Genomic DNA, 15,039 nt, shown 5'->3' with positions numbered 1-15,039 from the left:
TAATGTATACACAATTAGAAAATATTATTCCGATATGTAAAGCTATTTATACAAAATCTCACTAGATTTATATTGTTTGTACTGACAATTTTTGAGAGGCAGCCGTAGTTGTAGCAATAGTTAGGGAGAACGTTTGAGAAATTTGGGGGACATTTCGTTATCAAAATATTTTACGTTCGTGGCTTAAAAAACGTGATACTTGATTATTTTAGTGTATAGCGGGTTATTAGTCAATATAGATAACCTATGTATTCCGCCGGCCTAAACTTTTCATATAAAATAAAAAAAAATTATAACAATAAAAAAGTTATACAATACAAACGTAATTAAAGGTTAATTAGGATTATTTTAGCGTTTAATATGTCGTTAAAATTACCGTTGTAAAAGGCTTTAAAATCTTCTGGTTGGGCTTTGATATTCATTCTACGTCTAACTACAACCTCCCGCAATTATCTTAGGATTTATGCGAAACGTTCAAAATGCCTACTTATGTATGAGCTTTGATTCATTCTACGTCTAACTACAACCTCCAGCCATTGCGCTTCCTATAGTTAAACACATTTAAGGTTTAATAAAAAAATTAAAATCTGTAAACAGCCGATTCACCACAATGGGTTCTTCGGGCCTGGAGTACGTGCAAAGCAAGGAGGGGCTTATCAAGCTGGCCATCATTGTTTGTGGGGCGGTGGCCTTTGGCCTGGTGGCGGCCAGTGGTCACGGGGGTGTGCTGGGGTGGGTGCTGGCTGCCTACGTCATCTCTTGGTGTTTCACTTTACTCTCGTTCTTCTTCATCGTCACAACACTTTCGACGAAGATGCAGTGCGGGGTCGCCTATGAGGTGAGTTTAATCCCAAGGTTTTTTTTACAATTTTTTTTAGGTTGTAATAACAACTTTATTTTTTTTATTTCTGCTCATTTTTATTTCTCTTTAATCCCAAGTTTTTAATGACAATTTTATTTTTTTATTTCTTCTTATTTTTTATTTTTCATTAATCCCCAGGTTTTATTTATAATTTAACTATTTATTTTTGTTTAATTTTTTTTATTTCTATTTAATTCTTCCCAGGTTTTAAATACAATTTTATTTTTTATTTCTCTTCAATCCCCAGGTTTAATTTACAATTTTATTTCATTCTTTCTTCTCCTTTTTAATTCTTCATCCCGGGGTTTTAATATGATTTAACTTTTTATTTTTTATTTCGTTTTTTAATCTTCTTTAATCATCAGGTTTTAATAAAATTTAATTTTTTCCATAAGGTTTTATTAATACTTTACTCTCCCCTAAGGCTGTTGACGTTTGCTTGACTGTGTTTGGCTTCTTCCACTGTCTGATGGCCAGCATCGTTCTGTGCATGTACGCCGGCCATTATCACAGCAACCGACGTCACAATGGGGAGCGCATCGCCGCCTGCGTGTTCGGCTTCATTCTCGCGATTCTCTACGCGATTGAGGGTTACTTCAACAAAGGGGATGCCCCCGGAAACTTGGGTGAGTCGTAAAATTTCTTTTGAAGAAAATAAATGAAATACAGTCTTTACGTATTTATAGTTTTTTTTAATTTCCAATTTTTTCTTTGCATTATTGGTTTGTTTATTTTCTCTGTTCGCGTTACGTTTAAGAAAATTTAAAACAATTTTGAGCAAAAAAATATTTTTAATGTAAAATTCAGCAATTGTTTTGGTTTTTAATGTTTTTAAACATAACATGTTTTCTGAGATAAACATAAACCGGTTTTTACAAAAAATAATTTTTATTACATTGAAAATTTAGCAAGACTAAAGCCTTTACATTTTTACGATTTTCAATATTTGTTTTTATTTTTTTCTGGAAATTTATCCGTTATTTTTTCAGCAATCTTTTAATACTACCATAAACCGCTTTTGATCACAAATTAATGAAATTTGAAGCAAAGAAATATTTTTATTAATTTGATAATTTGGCAAGACTATAGCCTTTACATGTTTACGATTTTTAGTATTTTTTAAATATTTTACTTTTGCTGGGAATTTATCCGTTTGTTCTTACTAAATATTTTATTACTACCTTAACTCCTTTTACCAAGAATTTGATGCAATTTCGAGTTAAAAAATATTTTATTAGATTGAAAATTTGGCAAGACTATAGCCTTTACGTTTTTTACGATTTTTAATATTTTTTTTAAATATTCTATTTTTCAGAAAATTTATCAGATTTTTCTTCTTAAATATTTTAATACTACCTTAAACCAGTTTTATCCAGAATTTGATGCAATTTGGAGAACAAAAATATTTTTAATTAATATAAAAATTTAGAAAGACTATAGCCTTTACAATTTAAAAAATTTTGATATTTTTTAAGTATCCCATTTTTTGCTGGCAATTTATAGGATTTTTTTTAGAATTTTTTTAATACTACCTTAAATCGCTTTAATCAGAATTTGATGCATTTTGGATCAAAAAAAATTTCAGTCTTTACATGTTTACGATTTTTAGTATTTTTGGTAAACATCTTGTCTTTTCTGGCAATTTATTGGATTTTTCTTGAGCAATTATTTAATAAATTTATCAAATTTTTCTACTTAAATATTTTAACACTACCTTAAACCAGTTTTAACCAAAATTTTACGTAATTTGGATCAAAACTATGTTTTATTAATTTAGAAATTTGGCAAGACTATAGCCTTTACGTTTTTACGATTTTTAATATTTTTTTAAATATACCATTTTTTGCTGGCAATTTATCAAATTTTTCTTTAGAAATATTTTAATATTACCTTAAACCAGTTTTAACCACAATTTTATGTAATTTGGATCAAAACAATGTTTTTATTAATTTAAAAATTTGGCAAGACTATTGGTTTGTGTTAGTTTCTATTTTAGAATCAATTTAAAAAACAATCATTCAATTTATTAAAAAGGCTTAATTCACAAACTGTTTTTTTTTTCACACTTAGGTTTTTTGTGGACGAAAAACGGAATTCTAAAATCGGTGATCGTGATTCTGGGGTGCACGGCCTTCGCACTTTTGGACGCCGGGGGGTACCAGCACTGGCCCCAAGGTTCCATTGACTCCGCCCGGACCTGGGTCTTTGCCGCTTACATCATAAGCTGGCTCGGCTCCGTCATAATACTCCTTTTACACGTCACAGAGCTCGGCAGCAAGATATCGGTATTCGGAACAATCGACTTCGCGTGGTCTGCTTTTTCGTTCCTCCATTATTTGGTCGCTTCTATCGTGCTTGCTTCTTACTTGGAATGTGTTAGTTTCGATTGGTTTGATTGCAGCGCGAGGCTTGCTTCTGATATATTTGGATTTTTAACCGCAATTCTTTATTTGGTCGACGCATTTCTACTGAAAGGTAACGCAAGCGGGATTTCCCCCAAACCGACAGACGTGAAAACCTAATTTTTTTGGAAAATATTTTGACCTAATCGCAATCTGCCAATTTGTATTGGTCACGTGGTGTTATTTAAACTATTTCGATGCGAAATTCAATTGTGAAAACCTAAATTCTAACAATTTTTCGTAGAATACAAATTTTTACATTTTTTTTTATGTGCAAAAGCCACAAGTGCTTTTACTATTTTAACTTTCACCATTTCCCATATGAGTGCGAATTAAGCCTATTTATTTTGGCAGAAAAAAAACAAGTGTTAGTAAAAAGTTCAACGGGGTCCGTGTACTGGGGGAGGGGCACTTGGACCATTAAGGCCCCCAAAATCTTGCGATAAGCCGAAATTTTAAAATAAGAGAAATACGTTAAACATTTCGCAGTTTTATTTGCTACTGAATATTTTATTTTTTGCTTACTTTTATAGCTTTTTGCACTAATCTTTAGTGTTTCTTTGTATTTAGTCGTTTTACGCTTATATTCATTTAACGCTTTTTTAACAATTTCTTTTTTGACAAAAATCGTACTTTTTAGACACTGTGCATTTTTAATTTATTGTTGTATGCAATTAAATTTTTTTGTAAAAATGTATTTCATAAGTTAAGGAAAACAGGTTGCATTCCTTTTTTAAAACTTTGAAAAATTAAAACTAAATTACAGCAACCTAAAAAAACATCAAAACGCTTTTAGTTAAACAAAGTAGTGTATATTTTTAATTTTGTTGTTGTTGTTGTCACATTTTATTCTAATTTGTTTAGATAAGATATTCCAATTGTCGGTGTTTAATATAGCAACGCTTTCAATATAACGGAATAAAATCTAACTTCAAGTATTATTTTGGATATAACCAGTGGTGGGATCCAGCCGGTTCGCACCTCGGCGACCCAACTAAATTAAACAGAGAGCCAATTTCCAGCTCCGTCTCACGAAATTTTGTAAGATCAGCGAACCGGTTAGCATTGCTGGTTACTGTCAATGGATTTTCGCGTCTTATTCCATGCATTGATTTTTGAGATCCAAGTAGCTCACGTGTTTGTTTTTTTCAAAATGTGCAAAGGTCGCACGTAACAGTCATAAATTATGTTAGTTTTTATAATTTAAGTAATTTTCCGTTTGTAATTGTTTGAAAATTTAATTGTGGCGTCATAAGTACAAGTCTGAGACGACTGCTGCTTTTTAGTGTAGCTGTTAGTAGTGATGAGATTTAGCCGGTTCGCAACATTCGCTGGAACCTGGGGTTGCATCCTGTTCTTGCAAGTAAATATTTCCCAAAAATATGACTTTTTGTAACAGAACCGGCTAATATATATGACTTATGTGATAGAACCGGCTCACCAAAATTTTGAATCCCACCACTGGTTATAACCATATTATTTTGCAATGTAGGCTAAATGATGAAAAGTTGCTAAATAAATTATTTGCAAATTCTGGAAAAACTTCGACACTTGGTTTGATTTATTAAAAAAATGAAAAATCGTCGATTAAACTTCGATTACGAGTTGAAAAGAAGGTGAAATATTGGGGTGAACAATGTTCATTATGATAAGACAATAAACAAACAGTGACGTCACAGAAAGTGCAAGTGAGTTGAAGAAAGTCAAACAAAGCGGAATTGTGAAGAAACAAACGAAGTATGTTTTGGCGCCAAAGCATTACTAGTATTTACAAGAAACAAATTATAAAAAGAAAAATAATGGTTGAAGAGAGGAAATTCCCAATTCCTTGGTATTTATTCAGATTAACTTGTACAAAGTTTTTTTCACAGTTAATTTAGTGTTTGGCAGTGCATTGACACGTCACAAACACGACACAAAGGAAGGAACAATTTCGGAATCGATGAAGAATGTTCGCCAGATTGTCATGTAATGCTCCAACACTAAAACTTTCCAGTAGAAAATAATAAAATAAACAAGTTTCTGCTTCATTTGTGGAACTTTTTAACACGTGAATCGGTGAAACAAAAGCTGAATGTCGATGATTTAGAAGTTAAAACACTGCTAAAAACGTACAAAAAAAACACGCGGAAAACACTGCTGCACAGGGTTTGTACATTCGCGAACAAAGAAGGGAGAAAAAAGGAACTGTTTGTGACGAAAGAAACAAGACAGAACAGATGTCTTTGGCACTACAAAGCTTAAGCTCACAACGATCCACGCCAGCTGGATCAGGAGCGCCACCGCGCGGATAATAACAAAGCGCAAATTCGCCACTAGGGCGCAGCAAAGCGAAGCGAGCGCTAAAAGCAGGTTTGAGAGCGCCTTGAAGTTCCGTGAAACAAGCGATGACGTCCCGCGACTCTGATGACGTCTCACCACCCCGATGACGTCACGCCATCTTGATGACGTCACTTCTAGACGGGCCCGTCAGCGTAAACCATCGACATTTGGCTGGGACAGCGATCGACCGCGCTGAGCTGTAACATACCGGCCGAGTCGTGACTCCGCATCGATTCGGCGTTAGTGATGACGCTGTAGGGAGATCCCGGGGGGAGCTCGAGACCTGCAACAATCGACAAGTGTGACGTCACAGTGCTGCCGGTATGACCGATAGTATCGGATCAGAACCGAGGGGCTTACCAAGTGGTAGACACTTGTCCGATACTAGGCTGGTTATTACTGCCGATCTGACACGGAGTTAATTACAGTTCCAGTCATGGTTTACAATCCAATATAAAATCTACTGTACTTGGAAAAGTTTAGTTTCCTAGAAAATAATAAATTACCTATCTACGCTTTTAACGCCAAAACAAATTATTAACTCGAAAAACATCACATTTGCAAATATCAATTTTGCCGATGACATTATAGTAATGACGTCATTTGGCATCGGGTCAGACGGTTAAGCCCAAAATATCGGGTATTCCTAATGTTGATTGTGACGTTTCAATGGACGTAAACAATAGGTGATTGTTGATGATGAATCGAAAGACAATGGAAGGACAATGGAGCGATTGTCAAATTACAACGACGAGTGCGAGGAAATTACGGAAACGGAAAACGACATGGATTTGTTTTCAACGCACCTCATTCCGCTAAAGATGCTTGTGAAAAAAAAGACAAAAACAATCAAGAAATGTGATTAGGTAAAACCTCTTAATACAATTTCAGGCTTGATAAATCTAATGTAACACCTTATTCCGCCAAAAATGTTTGTGAAAATAGAATGAAGAAATTCATTTGGTAAAATAACTTCTTGCTGAAAACAACTCTACAGTAATCCCTATGTTCATATTAAGGTCGTTGGAAAGAGTGAGGTTTGTTTTGTGAGGATGTAGTTATTTAGGGCGGATAATTTTTAAAAAAAGCCTTAAACAGAAAAAAATCGAACAAATAACCCAACTTTAAAACTACTTAGAGTGTGTAAAGTTTAAACTAAAGTCACAATTTAAAAAAAAAATAATATTTTAAAAGAAAAGAATCAAAATAACCGAAATATAAATAAAACATTTTCAAAAAAGCACAAAAAGGGCTTGCTGTTATTTGGACGACGTAGATTCAGTGAGTTTGTAAAGTCAAACCTAAATATAATAACTAAAATTAAAGAAAAAAAATAAAGAAATGTTTTTCCCAATTTTTTTTCTACTAAAACAAAAAATACCTAAACTCGTGCCAAAAACTAGAACAATTAAACCCAAAAATTAACATTTAAAAATAAAAAAATCACTTACCGCCAGCTCCCCTGTCAATACTGTGGTTGCTTCGGGCCGAGATGGCCCTCTGAACGGCCTCGTAGCTCATCCCTGACCCCCCTTGACCCCTCGTACCCCCTTCGCCGTCGATGAAGTGGATTGAGGGGGTAAGGTGGTGGGCACCGTTGGAAGAATATACCCTAGAAAAAACAATTCAATTGAATTTTTGTTGATAGGGTTTAAGACTTGTATTTTTCAAAGATAAAATACTTTTTAATATTCCTACAATCAGGAAAGAAGGGAATTTTTAGTGAAATATTTTTGTATTTTATAGGAAAATGTTCCCTAGGAAAAACATTTCAAATGAATTTTTTAGATAGTTTTTAAGACTTTAATTTTTTACATTTTTTTTATATTTTATTTTAAATCAGGTGGTAACACCGTTGATAGAATATACTTTAAGAAAAGTCGGGTTTAAAACTGGAAAAAAAAACTGGAAATCTTACATAGTTTTTTTCAGATTTATTTAAAAATTTTCAGTTTTTAGTTTTGAGCAAAACTTAAAGTGAAATGTTTAAATTTTTTAATTTCAGAAAATTCTAATTTGGCAAATGTTAAATATATTTTAGTATTTTTAATCTACAGTTCACAACTGAAAAATTAGAATATTCTGCATTTAAACACTCATTTTTTAATATTTTTTTTAACTCACCTGAACCTGCCGCTTTGCACGGTCGGGGTTAAACTGGATGAGTGGGCGTACCGCTGGTGAGGGGATTCCCCGTGCCCGTTTGACACAACTGGAAAATAGTTTTTTTTTAATATAATTTTTTTTACTATAATTTATTTTTGATAAAATTTTAATATCTCAGTATTGTCAAAATTTTTAGGAAGCTAGGCTATTTCCCGGAAAACCATCTAAATCGACATACAATATCTATTGGGTGTATGCGTAATCGAGCGAGCCGGGCAAATAACCACTTATAAAGTGTTTGCAAGAGCAAATATAATTTATTGTCCAACTTGGACCATTTGATTATCACATTTACTAAGAAAAAACTAAATAATTGGTTGTTACTAGATTAAAAAGAATTACAGAATTAAATAGTTTACCTACAGCAGCGGACATTTTACTAAAAATAATATCTTTCTATTGTTTTTCTTCTGGTGAAAATGCAAAAAAAATCTGTTTTTACAAAAAACCTGCTTTGAAAATCAATAAAATATTATGGTTTTTTTAAATTAAAAACTTTGTTATTGTTTAAAATCAATTTGTTGTTATTTAAAAATCGCTTTGTTACCGAACAATGTTTACCTTGCACGTGGCCGTTCATCGATCTCCTTGAAGGTGATCTTGACGTGGAAGGGGGGTGGGGGATTAACCTTTGACCCTCGTACCCCGTAAACCCCCCTGGAACGGGGTGAGGGGTGGGTGAAGCCATGGTCACCCCATGAACGTGGATGTGGGGGTTACGGGGATGCCCCTGGGTCGAATCCCGGGCAAAATCTAAAAAATTGAGTTTTTGAAATTTAAGTTAAAAAAAATGTAAAAATTAGAAAAAATATTGAAGTGTAGAAGATATTTTGTTATTGTATGAAAAAATCTGTTTGATTTCAATGCTTTGTTGAAATAATAAAAAATGTGACATAAGGTCAATAGTAAAGTCACTAATTTAAATATGCTTGTGGCTTCGCGGGCGGCCGAGGTACCTGGTTAAGAAACCCTGGTATAGAAAATCGAAAACGCATTGGGTATAGTATTGTGGCAACATTAAAGGACGGCAATCCATTAATGACGTCACAATGCATAGTTTTCGGATATTTTTTCAAATCTACGAAGTCATTTCTTAACATCTAAGAAACCCAACTCGCTTAAAACAATCTGCAAAACTTAATATTTATTCCGACGTCATTAACCAGATATTTGGGCAAAAACCATTCAATAACAAATTACGTTATTACAACGGTCTAATAAAGAAAGTTGATCAAATTGAAACTGGCGAAAGCAGTGGTATTAAGTTATTGAGCAATAATTCTGTTTAGTGTTAGGAGGTTTGGTTATTTACTTTCCCAGAAAGAAAACATGGCCGTGAATCACATAAAATAAATTCGATGCTCCAAACCGATCCGATAATGTTATAATCAATAAAGTAGTGGGACGCATTGTTGCAGTGTTCCAGAAAGACAATGTGTATTATTGACGTCACAAAGATATCTAAATACTCCTGAAAACTCCCAATTTAACTTAGTATGTTTTTAGGCCAACAAGAAAGTGGGTTTGCATTGTTGTAGTGTTCCAGAAAGACAATACGCATTATTGTCGTCACAATTTAATATCCCAGCACAAACTCCTACTCACTCTGTTCTCTCGGATGAGCAGGAGGAGGAGGTGGTGGAGGCATGAGCTGGTGGAGGTCTTCCGATGGAGGAGCAAATTGCTCCTGCTGGATGTTATACTCCTCGGGGTAGGCAGGAGGGTGAAGAGGGGGGTGAGAGGAGTGGGGAGGAAGGAAGAAGGAGCCGGCAGCTGGAAGAGCAATAAAGGAAACTTAAAGTTTCTATGTCTAAATATCGAATTTAAGATTTCTATGCAAAATAATTAGAAGTTTATATTTTTTATATTTCGGGAGCTGGAACTAAAATCTTAAGATTTCTATGATCAACTAATCGATGAAGGGTAAGAAAAAATGCAAAGCTTAAGATTTCTATGTCAAATTTAAAATCTAAGACTTCTATTGCGACATATTAAGCTTCACATTCCTAAGTATAATTATAAAACCTAAAATTTATATTCCAAATATTAAATCTGAGATTTCAAAGCCCAAATAAATCGTAAGATTTCTATGCCAAACAATAGAATTTAAGATTTCTATGCGAAATATCTAACAAACAATAATTAATCCAGTGAGAATGCATTAAAATTTAGAACTTTAATGTTAAAAAAGTCAACTCTGGGATTTTATGTCAAAAAAATAAAAGTTTTCCTTTATATAGAAAAAATGATATTTCTTTGCGCAACAATTTTTATGTGCAAATTTTATTTATATAAACAAATGTAGGACAAAAATTACATTAGAACTTAAAAAACTTAAAGTTTCTATCTCTAAATATGGTATTTAGAATTTCTATGCAAAATAACTAAAAGTTTAGATTTATTTATATTTCTAAAGCAAGAAAAACGAAAATGTAGAACTTCCATGCCTAAAAACTTTAAGTTTACAACATTTGAGCAAAAAAAAAGAAGAAAACACAATTAGGATTTACATGAAAATATTTCTGTGCAAAACATTTAGGTTGATAAACTATGGGCGAAAAAGGCGTAAAATTTAAGATTTGTAGGCCAAGATTTTGTGTGAAAATAGTTAAAAAAAACATAAGAATACTTTTGTCAAACTATGGGAACAATTTCCATTTCACCATGGAAACAATTAATTATATATTTGATGCGAAATTATCCCTAACAAACCTGTTATGGGGGTTGATAGCGGGGGCAGGTGTTGGGACCCAGGGGTCCTCGGGAACGATGACGTCATCATTTGTGAGTGGGATGACGTCATCATTTGGGAGTGGGAGGAGCGGGCAGGCGAAGCGAGGGAGGATCGGTTGCTAGGCAACAGGTGGCTGCTCTTTGGGCCGTGGTGGAAAGCTGGGCTCGCCATTCCTGGACAAAAGATACAGTGGTTATAAGATGTGACGATTGTGACGTCAGTGGTACTATATGACGTCACGGGATAATAAATGACGTAACGATGAAACGTATGACGCCAAAGAGTAATGTATAGCGTCACCAAGTAACGTATGGCGTCATACGTTTTATGTTGGTTTGGAAAGTAGGAGTTTAAAGGAGAAACCTCTGAAGGGTTACACTTTGTTAGAAAGAAACTGTCGTATTTTTAACGATTATGTTTTTGCAAAACAACCAGTTATTTTATTTATTTATAACAAATGGACAATTTTTTAGAAATAATGATGCTTTAACATCCTTGTCGTTGTTTATTTATTTTTTTTTACTTACCCGGATGTTCATGTTCGTAGGAATCTTCGTGAGGAACAAGTCTGAGGGGTTGGATGCTGAGGCACTCCCCCAACCTCTCCCCTCCTCCACCGAGACTCTCCACTCCTCGCATCTGGAACAATAGGGAACAATTGAGGAACAATAGCGAACAATGAGGAATAATTAGAAGAACAATAGATGAACAATGAGAAGAACCATGAAGGAACAATAGGGAATAATGAAGTACAATAGAGGAAATCAATAGAAAAATACTTAAATAATATGGAAATTGTAAAGTAAAAAATGACAGGAAATATAACTGGACAGTTGTATTGTTGTCTCTACGGTCATAGTTAAACAATTAATCTAAGGCGCTGTTTAAAGGACAACATATGCTGAGGTAAATTTAAACTTTGCTCACAGATCAAAGAAAACGTATCATAATCATTAGGTATCGGATCGGCACCGATACACCTAGTATCGGGCGAGTACCGATACTACCACTTGGCATCAGGGATCGGCTACGATTATAAACAAGGCGTAAATCACTAGGAAACACTGTTTGTTGCATATTTGATGTTATTGTTAACTAGTACAACTTTATACAGGCTGATCGCACTTAACCTATAGTTGCAAAAATGTGAACGCAAAAAAGCATGAAAATAGTGTGTTAAGTTAGTATCGGATCAGGGTATTTACCTTTTTCCTGGCCTGCTGGTCCTTGGTCACGTGACCTCCCTTAACGTGCTTACGTAATGATGACGGGTCAGTATATCGCTTGGTACATCCGGGATACTGACACGCGTACGGTTTCTGAAAAAAAGAGAAAACAATCTTGAAAAGCACGTTTTTGATGAAGTGAAACCAAAAGTCTGATAAAACTTATATTTACAATGAGATTTGTCAAATCTTTATCTTTCCGTGTTATTTTAAATTTTTATATTTACTCTCTATCTCTAATGAAATCAAATGTCGTGCTTTTCGTCATATATTCCAGATAAAGCCTATATTTATGATGGAATTTGTCAAGTTCTTATCTTTTTGTGTTGTGTTTAAAGTTTATATTTCTGCTGGCTATCTCTTCCATCAAAATCGGACTATTTTGACAACTTAAAGGATATCTGATTGAAACCAAAAAAAACGAGAGTTTAAATTAAAAATACAGGTTTTGATAAATATGTTGCTCGCTTTTGATCAAGTCGAACAGATAAAGGTCAAGTTTACAATAGAATCGAATTTATCAAAACCGTATCTTTTCGTGACATGCTTTAAGTCTATCTTTGCTATCGTGAAATAATCCAACCTTGGACTTGGTTGACTTCCGAACAGTTTTTAATGTTTGGATAAAAATTCGGATTTAAATGATTACGGTTTTCATAAAGTGGAACTATATGCCAGACAAACGTTTTGTGTACAAATGAATTTGTCAATTTCTTATCGTTTCGTGTGATGTTTAAAGTTTGTATTTCTTTTTGTAATCGATAAAAACATGGTAGAAACATACGGCTTGCAATAACTCAAAGCTTATGTTGCACATATTAACATAAAACTAATGCATCCAAGTTGCACAAAATTATACGACATTCGTTCGTTTTACGAAGGATGCTCGATACTTTGTATTTTATTTCAATACCGATATTTTGAACCAAATGTACGGGTTCAAAAATATTTCCGCGCGAAGGTCATATAAATTGTCGAGAAATATATGTCAACATTTTTTTTTGGTTTGTTCTGGATCCGAATTTGAGTCTGGTTTAATTCGCTTTCACAAAATAATTCCGAATATTATTACAAAAACGACAACTTTAGACAATTTTCAAATGCTGCGTTTATTCATTATTTTCACCTTTAATAAGACTTGACTTGTTATTTATTTAAAAACACACTTGGACTTAAGTTATTTTACAAATGAATTGACTTGACTTAAGTTTTTCAACAATTGACTTGACTTGGACTTCAGTCATTTCAAATTTACAACACTGTCATTTTAACCCCCCATATAAACGCCCCCGCTTTACCCCACCCACCGTATCGAGGTGAGTTCTCTGGTGTTTCGCTCGGTCCGATGAATTACTGAACGCCTTGCTACAACCAGGATTCTGGCACACGTAGGGTCTTTCCCCAGTGTGAGAACGAAGGTGGATCTTTAGGTTTTCGAGACGCGAGAAGGCTTTGTTGCAACCGTCGAACTGAAAGATAAAAAATATGTACTTGGGTTATCATTGTATCAGCAAAATCGCCCCGCTTTAGTCAAATTAGAAAAATTGGTAGAAAAAATACATTTATGTAACCGTTAGAACTTAAATAGGGATGGAAGGTTTGTTGTTGTTTTTTCTTTAAAAACATAGACGATTGTGTTAAACTCATACCGACCTAATAGTTATTTAATGCTTACATTTCAAATATCATAAAAAAGACAAAAAATGGCTAAAAACTTTTTCTGCTGGTTTCTCTATTTTAGGCTTCTTTTAGATTTAATCCAATTTCACATAAGGACATTGTGTCGAACAAAAACTGACAAAATGTTGTTATTTTTAGACGAGACTTCATTGTACCTGCGACCTTTTCAAGACCGAAAATAAAATTGAGTTTCATAAGCTGGACGTTTTTAGAAAATGTCGCCGACAATAGAAACCTAGCGACGCGCGACATTTTAACAAGCGACATTTGCGTCGCGTGCTGCGACATTTTCTCCGATGTGTTGAAAGCGAATCAGCGGGAGGTTTGATAATTTGAGCGAATAAACTCCAGGCTTACGTAACATTAGCTTGAATGTGAGGTGAGGTTTATTGGGGCAAAGTCTAAAGTTTACACAACTCGGAAATAAATCAGGGTTATATAAGCCTATAGAAACACCGGTAACATGTTATCTCTGAAAAATGTTTATTTTCCCCGCTTACTAACAAAAATCCTAGACCCGCGCCTGTTTAGGAGTAATCAGAACTTTTTTTCCAATAACAGAATCTGCCTGAATCCGAATCGTGAAAACGAACGGTGGTTGCACATCAATGATAAAGATTAAACTAAGTACAAAACTTTGTTTACTATTTAATTTCTGTACTTAGCTTAACCCAGTGGTTCTCAAACTGGGGTCCGCGGTCCTTTAGGGGTCCGCGAGACAATTTTCTGGGACCGCGAAGCACCTAACAAAAATCAAAACGACGCTCCTGAAGAAGAAACCTCTTGTGCAAAAAAAATTCAGGAAACTTACTTTTCCAAAGCAAGCTGATTAGTTGTTCATTCATGTTATTGTACACTTTGAGTTGAATTATCCATTGTGACGTCACAGTATTGCATTGTGCTAATAAGAGGTACGTTTTTACAGCTTGCTGCGCTGGCACACTGTGAGCTGTACGGTTATGGTTTTAAAACTGTTCGTGATTGCTTCACACAAAAAAGTGATTCGTTAGACTTAGAGGTTAACCTAGCCGAGCTGCTAGCATAGAAGCAAGTGCACCCATCCAATTGATACAATTAAAAACAAATGTTATTTTGTGTATATTTTTAAGGGACCGTGAGCAATTTAAAAAGTTGCTGAGGGACCGTTGCGCAATTTTTCTAAAAAAGTTACCACTGATTTAACCTGTTTCGGAATATTTAGAGAATCCGACTATAATATATTTCTGGGGTAAAACATGAAACAATAAACAAAGCGTGGAGGACAAAATACAGGCTTTATAGTGTGGTGGTTTTACATAGGGAAACTATAAGTCAAACTAAGTCTGTGCGCAAAACATAAATACTTTATTTTAAACTATAATTCTCTTTGGAGCATAATTACTGGAGATTGTAGTTAGACGTAGTAAGAATATCAAAGCCCATACAGAAGTAGGAAGCATTTTGTGAACATTTATAATAAATTTTAAGACAATGGTTGAAGGTTGTAGTTAGACGTTTTTTTAAACGTTTCGAAAAACTCTTTATTCATTATCAGCTTCTCTCTTGGTTATCGCTTACAACATCGTTAAACCAGCGCCCTTATCGCAATAACTCAACGTTTTATCTTAAAAAATCGAAAGCCACCACAATAAAGAAACTTCAAAAAAC

General features: G+C 34.2%; 2 protein-coding genes across 2 annotated transcripts in view; one reads left to right on the top strand and one right to left on the bottom strand.

The window, feature by feature from the left end:
• The first annotated feature begins 610 nt into the window (after positions 1 to 610).
• On the top strand, positions 611 to 3,384 carry LOC146165646 (uncharacterized). The gene is made up of 3 exons (XM_083380995.1): positions 611 to 838; positions 1,287 to 1,488; positions 2,933 to 3,384. Exons 1-3 carry the CDS (start codon positions 611 to 613, stop codon positions 3,382 to 3,384), a joined length of 882 nt encoding a protein of 293 aa, XP_083237121.1.
• A 1,444-nt stretch (positions 3,385 to 4,828) lies between these two features.
• LOC146165645 (zinc finger protein GLIS3-like) overlaps positions 4,829 to 15,039 on the bottom strand; it is a 37,726-nt gene continuing 27,515 nt past the window's right edge. Inside the window, exons 6-14 of the mRNA XM_083381538.1 lie at positions 13,020 to 13,181; positions 11,692 to 11,805; positions 11,014 to 11,125; positions 10,465 to 10,659; positions 9,358 to 9,525; positions 8,314 to 8,505; positions 7,711 to 7,798; positions 7,038 to 7,198; positions 4,829 to 5,869 (exon numbers count right to left, since the gene is read on the bottom strand). Coding sequence (XP_083237664.1) covers positions 5,721 to 5,869; positions 7,038 to 7,198; positions 7,711 to 7,798; positions 8,314 to 8,505; positions 9,358 to 9,525; positions 10,465 to 10,659; positions 11,014 to 11,125; positions 11,692 to 11,805; positions 13,020 to 13,181 — 1,341 coding nt within the window. The 3' untranslated portion in view covers positions 4,829 to 5,720. The remainder of the gene's footprint in view (positions 5,870 to 7,037; positions 7,199 to 7,710; positions 7,799 to 8,313; positions 8,506 to 9,357; positions 9,526 to 10,464; positions 10,660 to 11,013; positions 11,126 to 11,691; positions 11,806 to 13,019; positions 13,182 to 15,039) is intronic.

The sequence above is a fragment of the Ascidiella aspersa genome, chromosome 2 (assembly GCF_963924565.1).
Source record: "Ascidiella aspersa chromosome 2, kaAscAspe10.2, whole genome shotgun sequence".
Lineage (NCBI taxonomy): Eukaryota > Metazoa > Chordata > Ascidiacea > Phlebobranchia > Ascidiidae > Ascidiella > Ascidiella aspersa.
The sequence above is the reverse complement of the archived record's forward strand: the minus strand, read 5'-3'. Positions and strand labels throughout refer to the sequence as shown.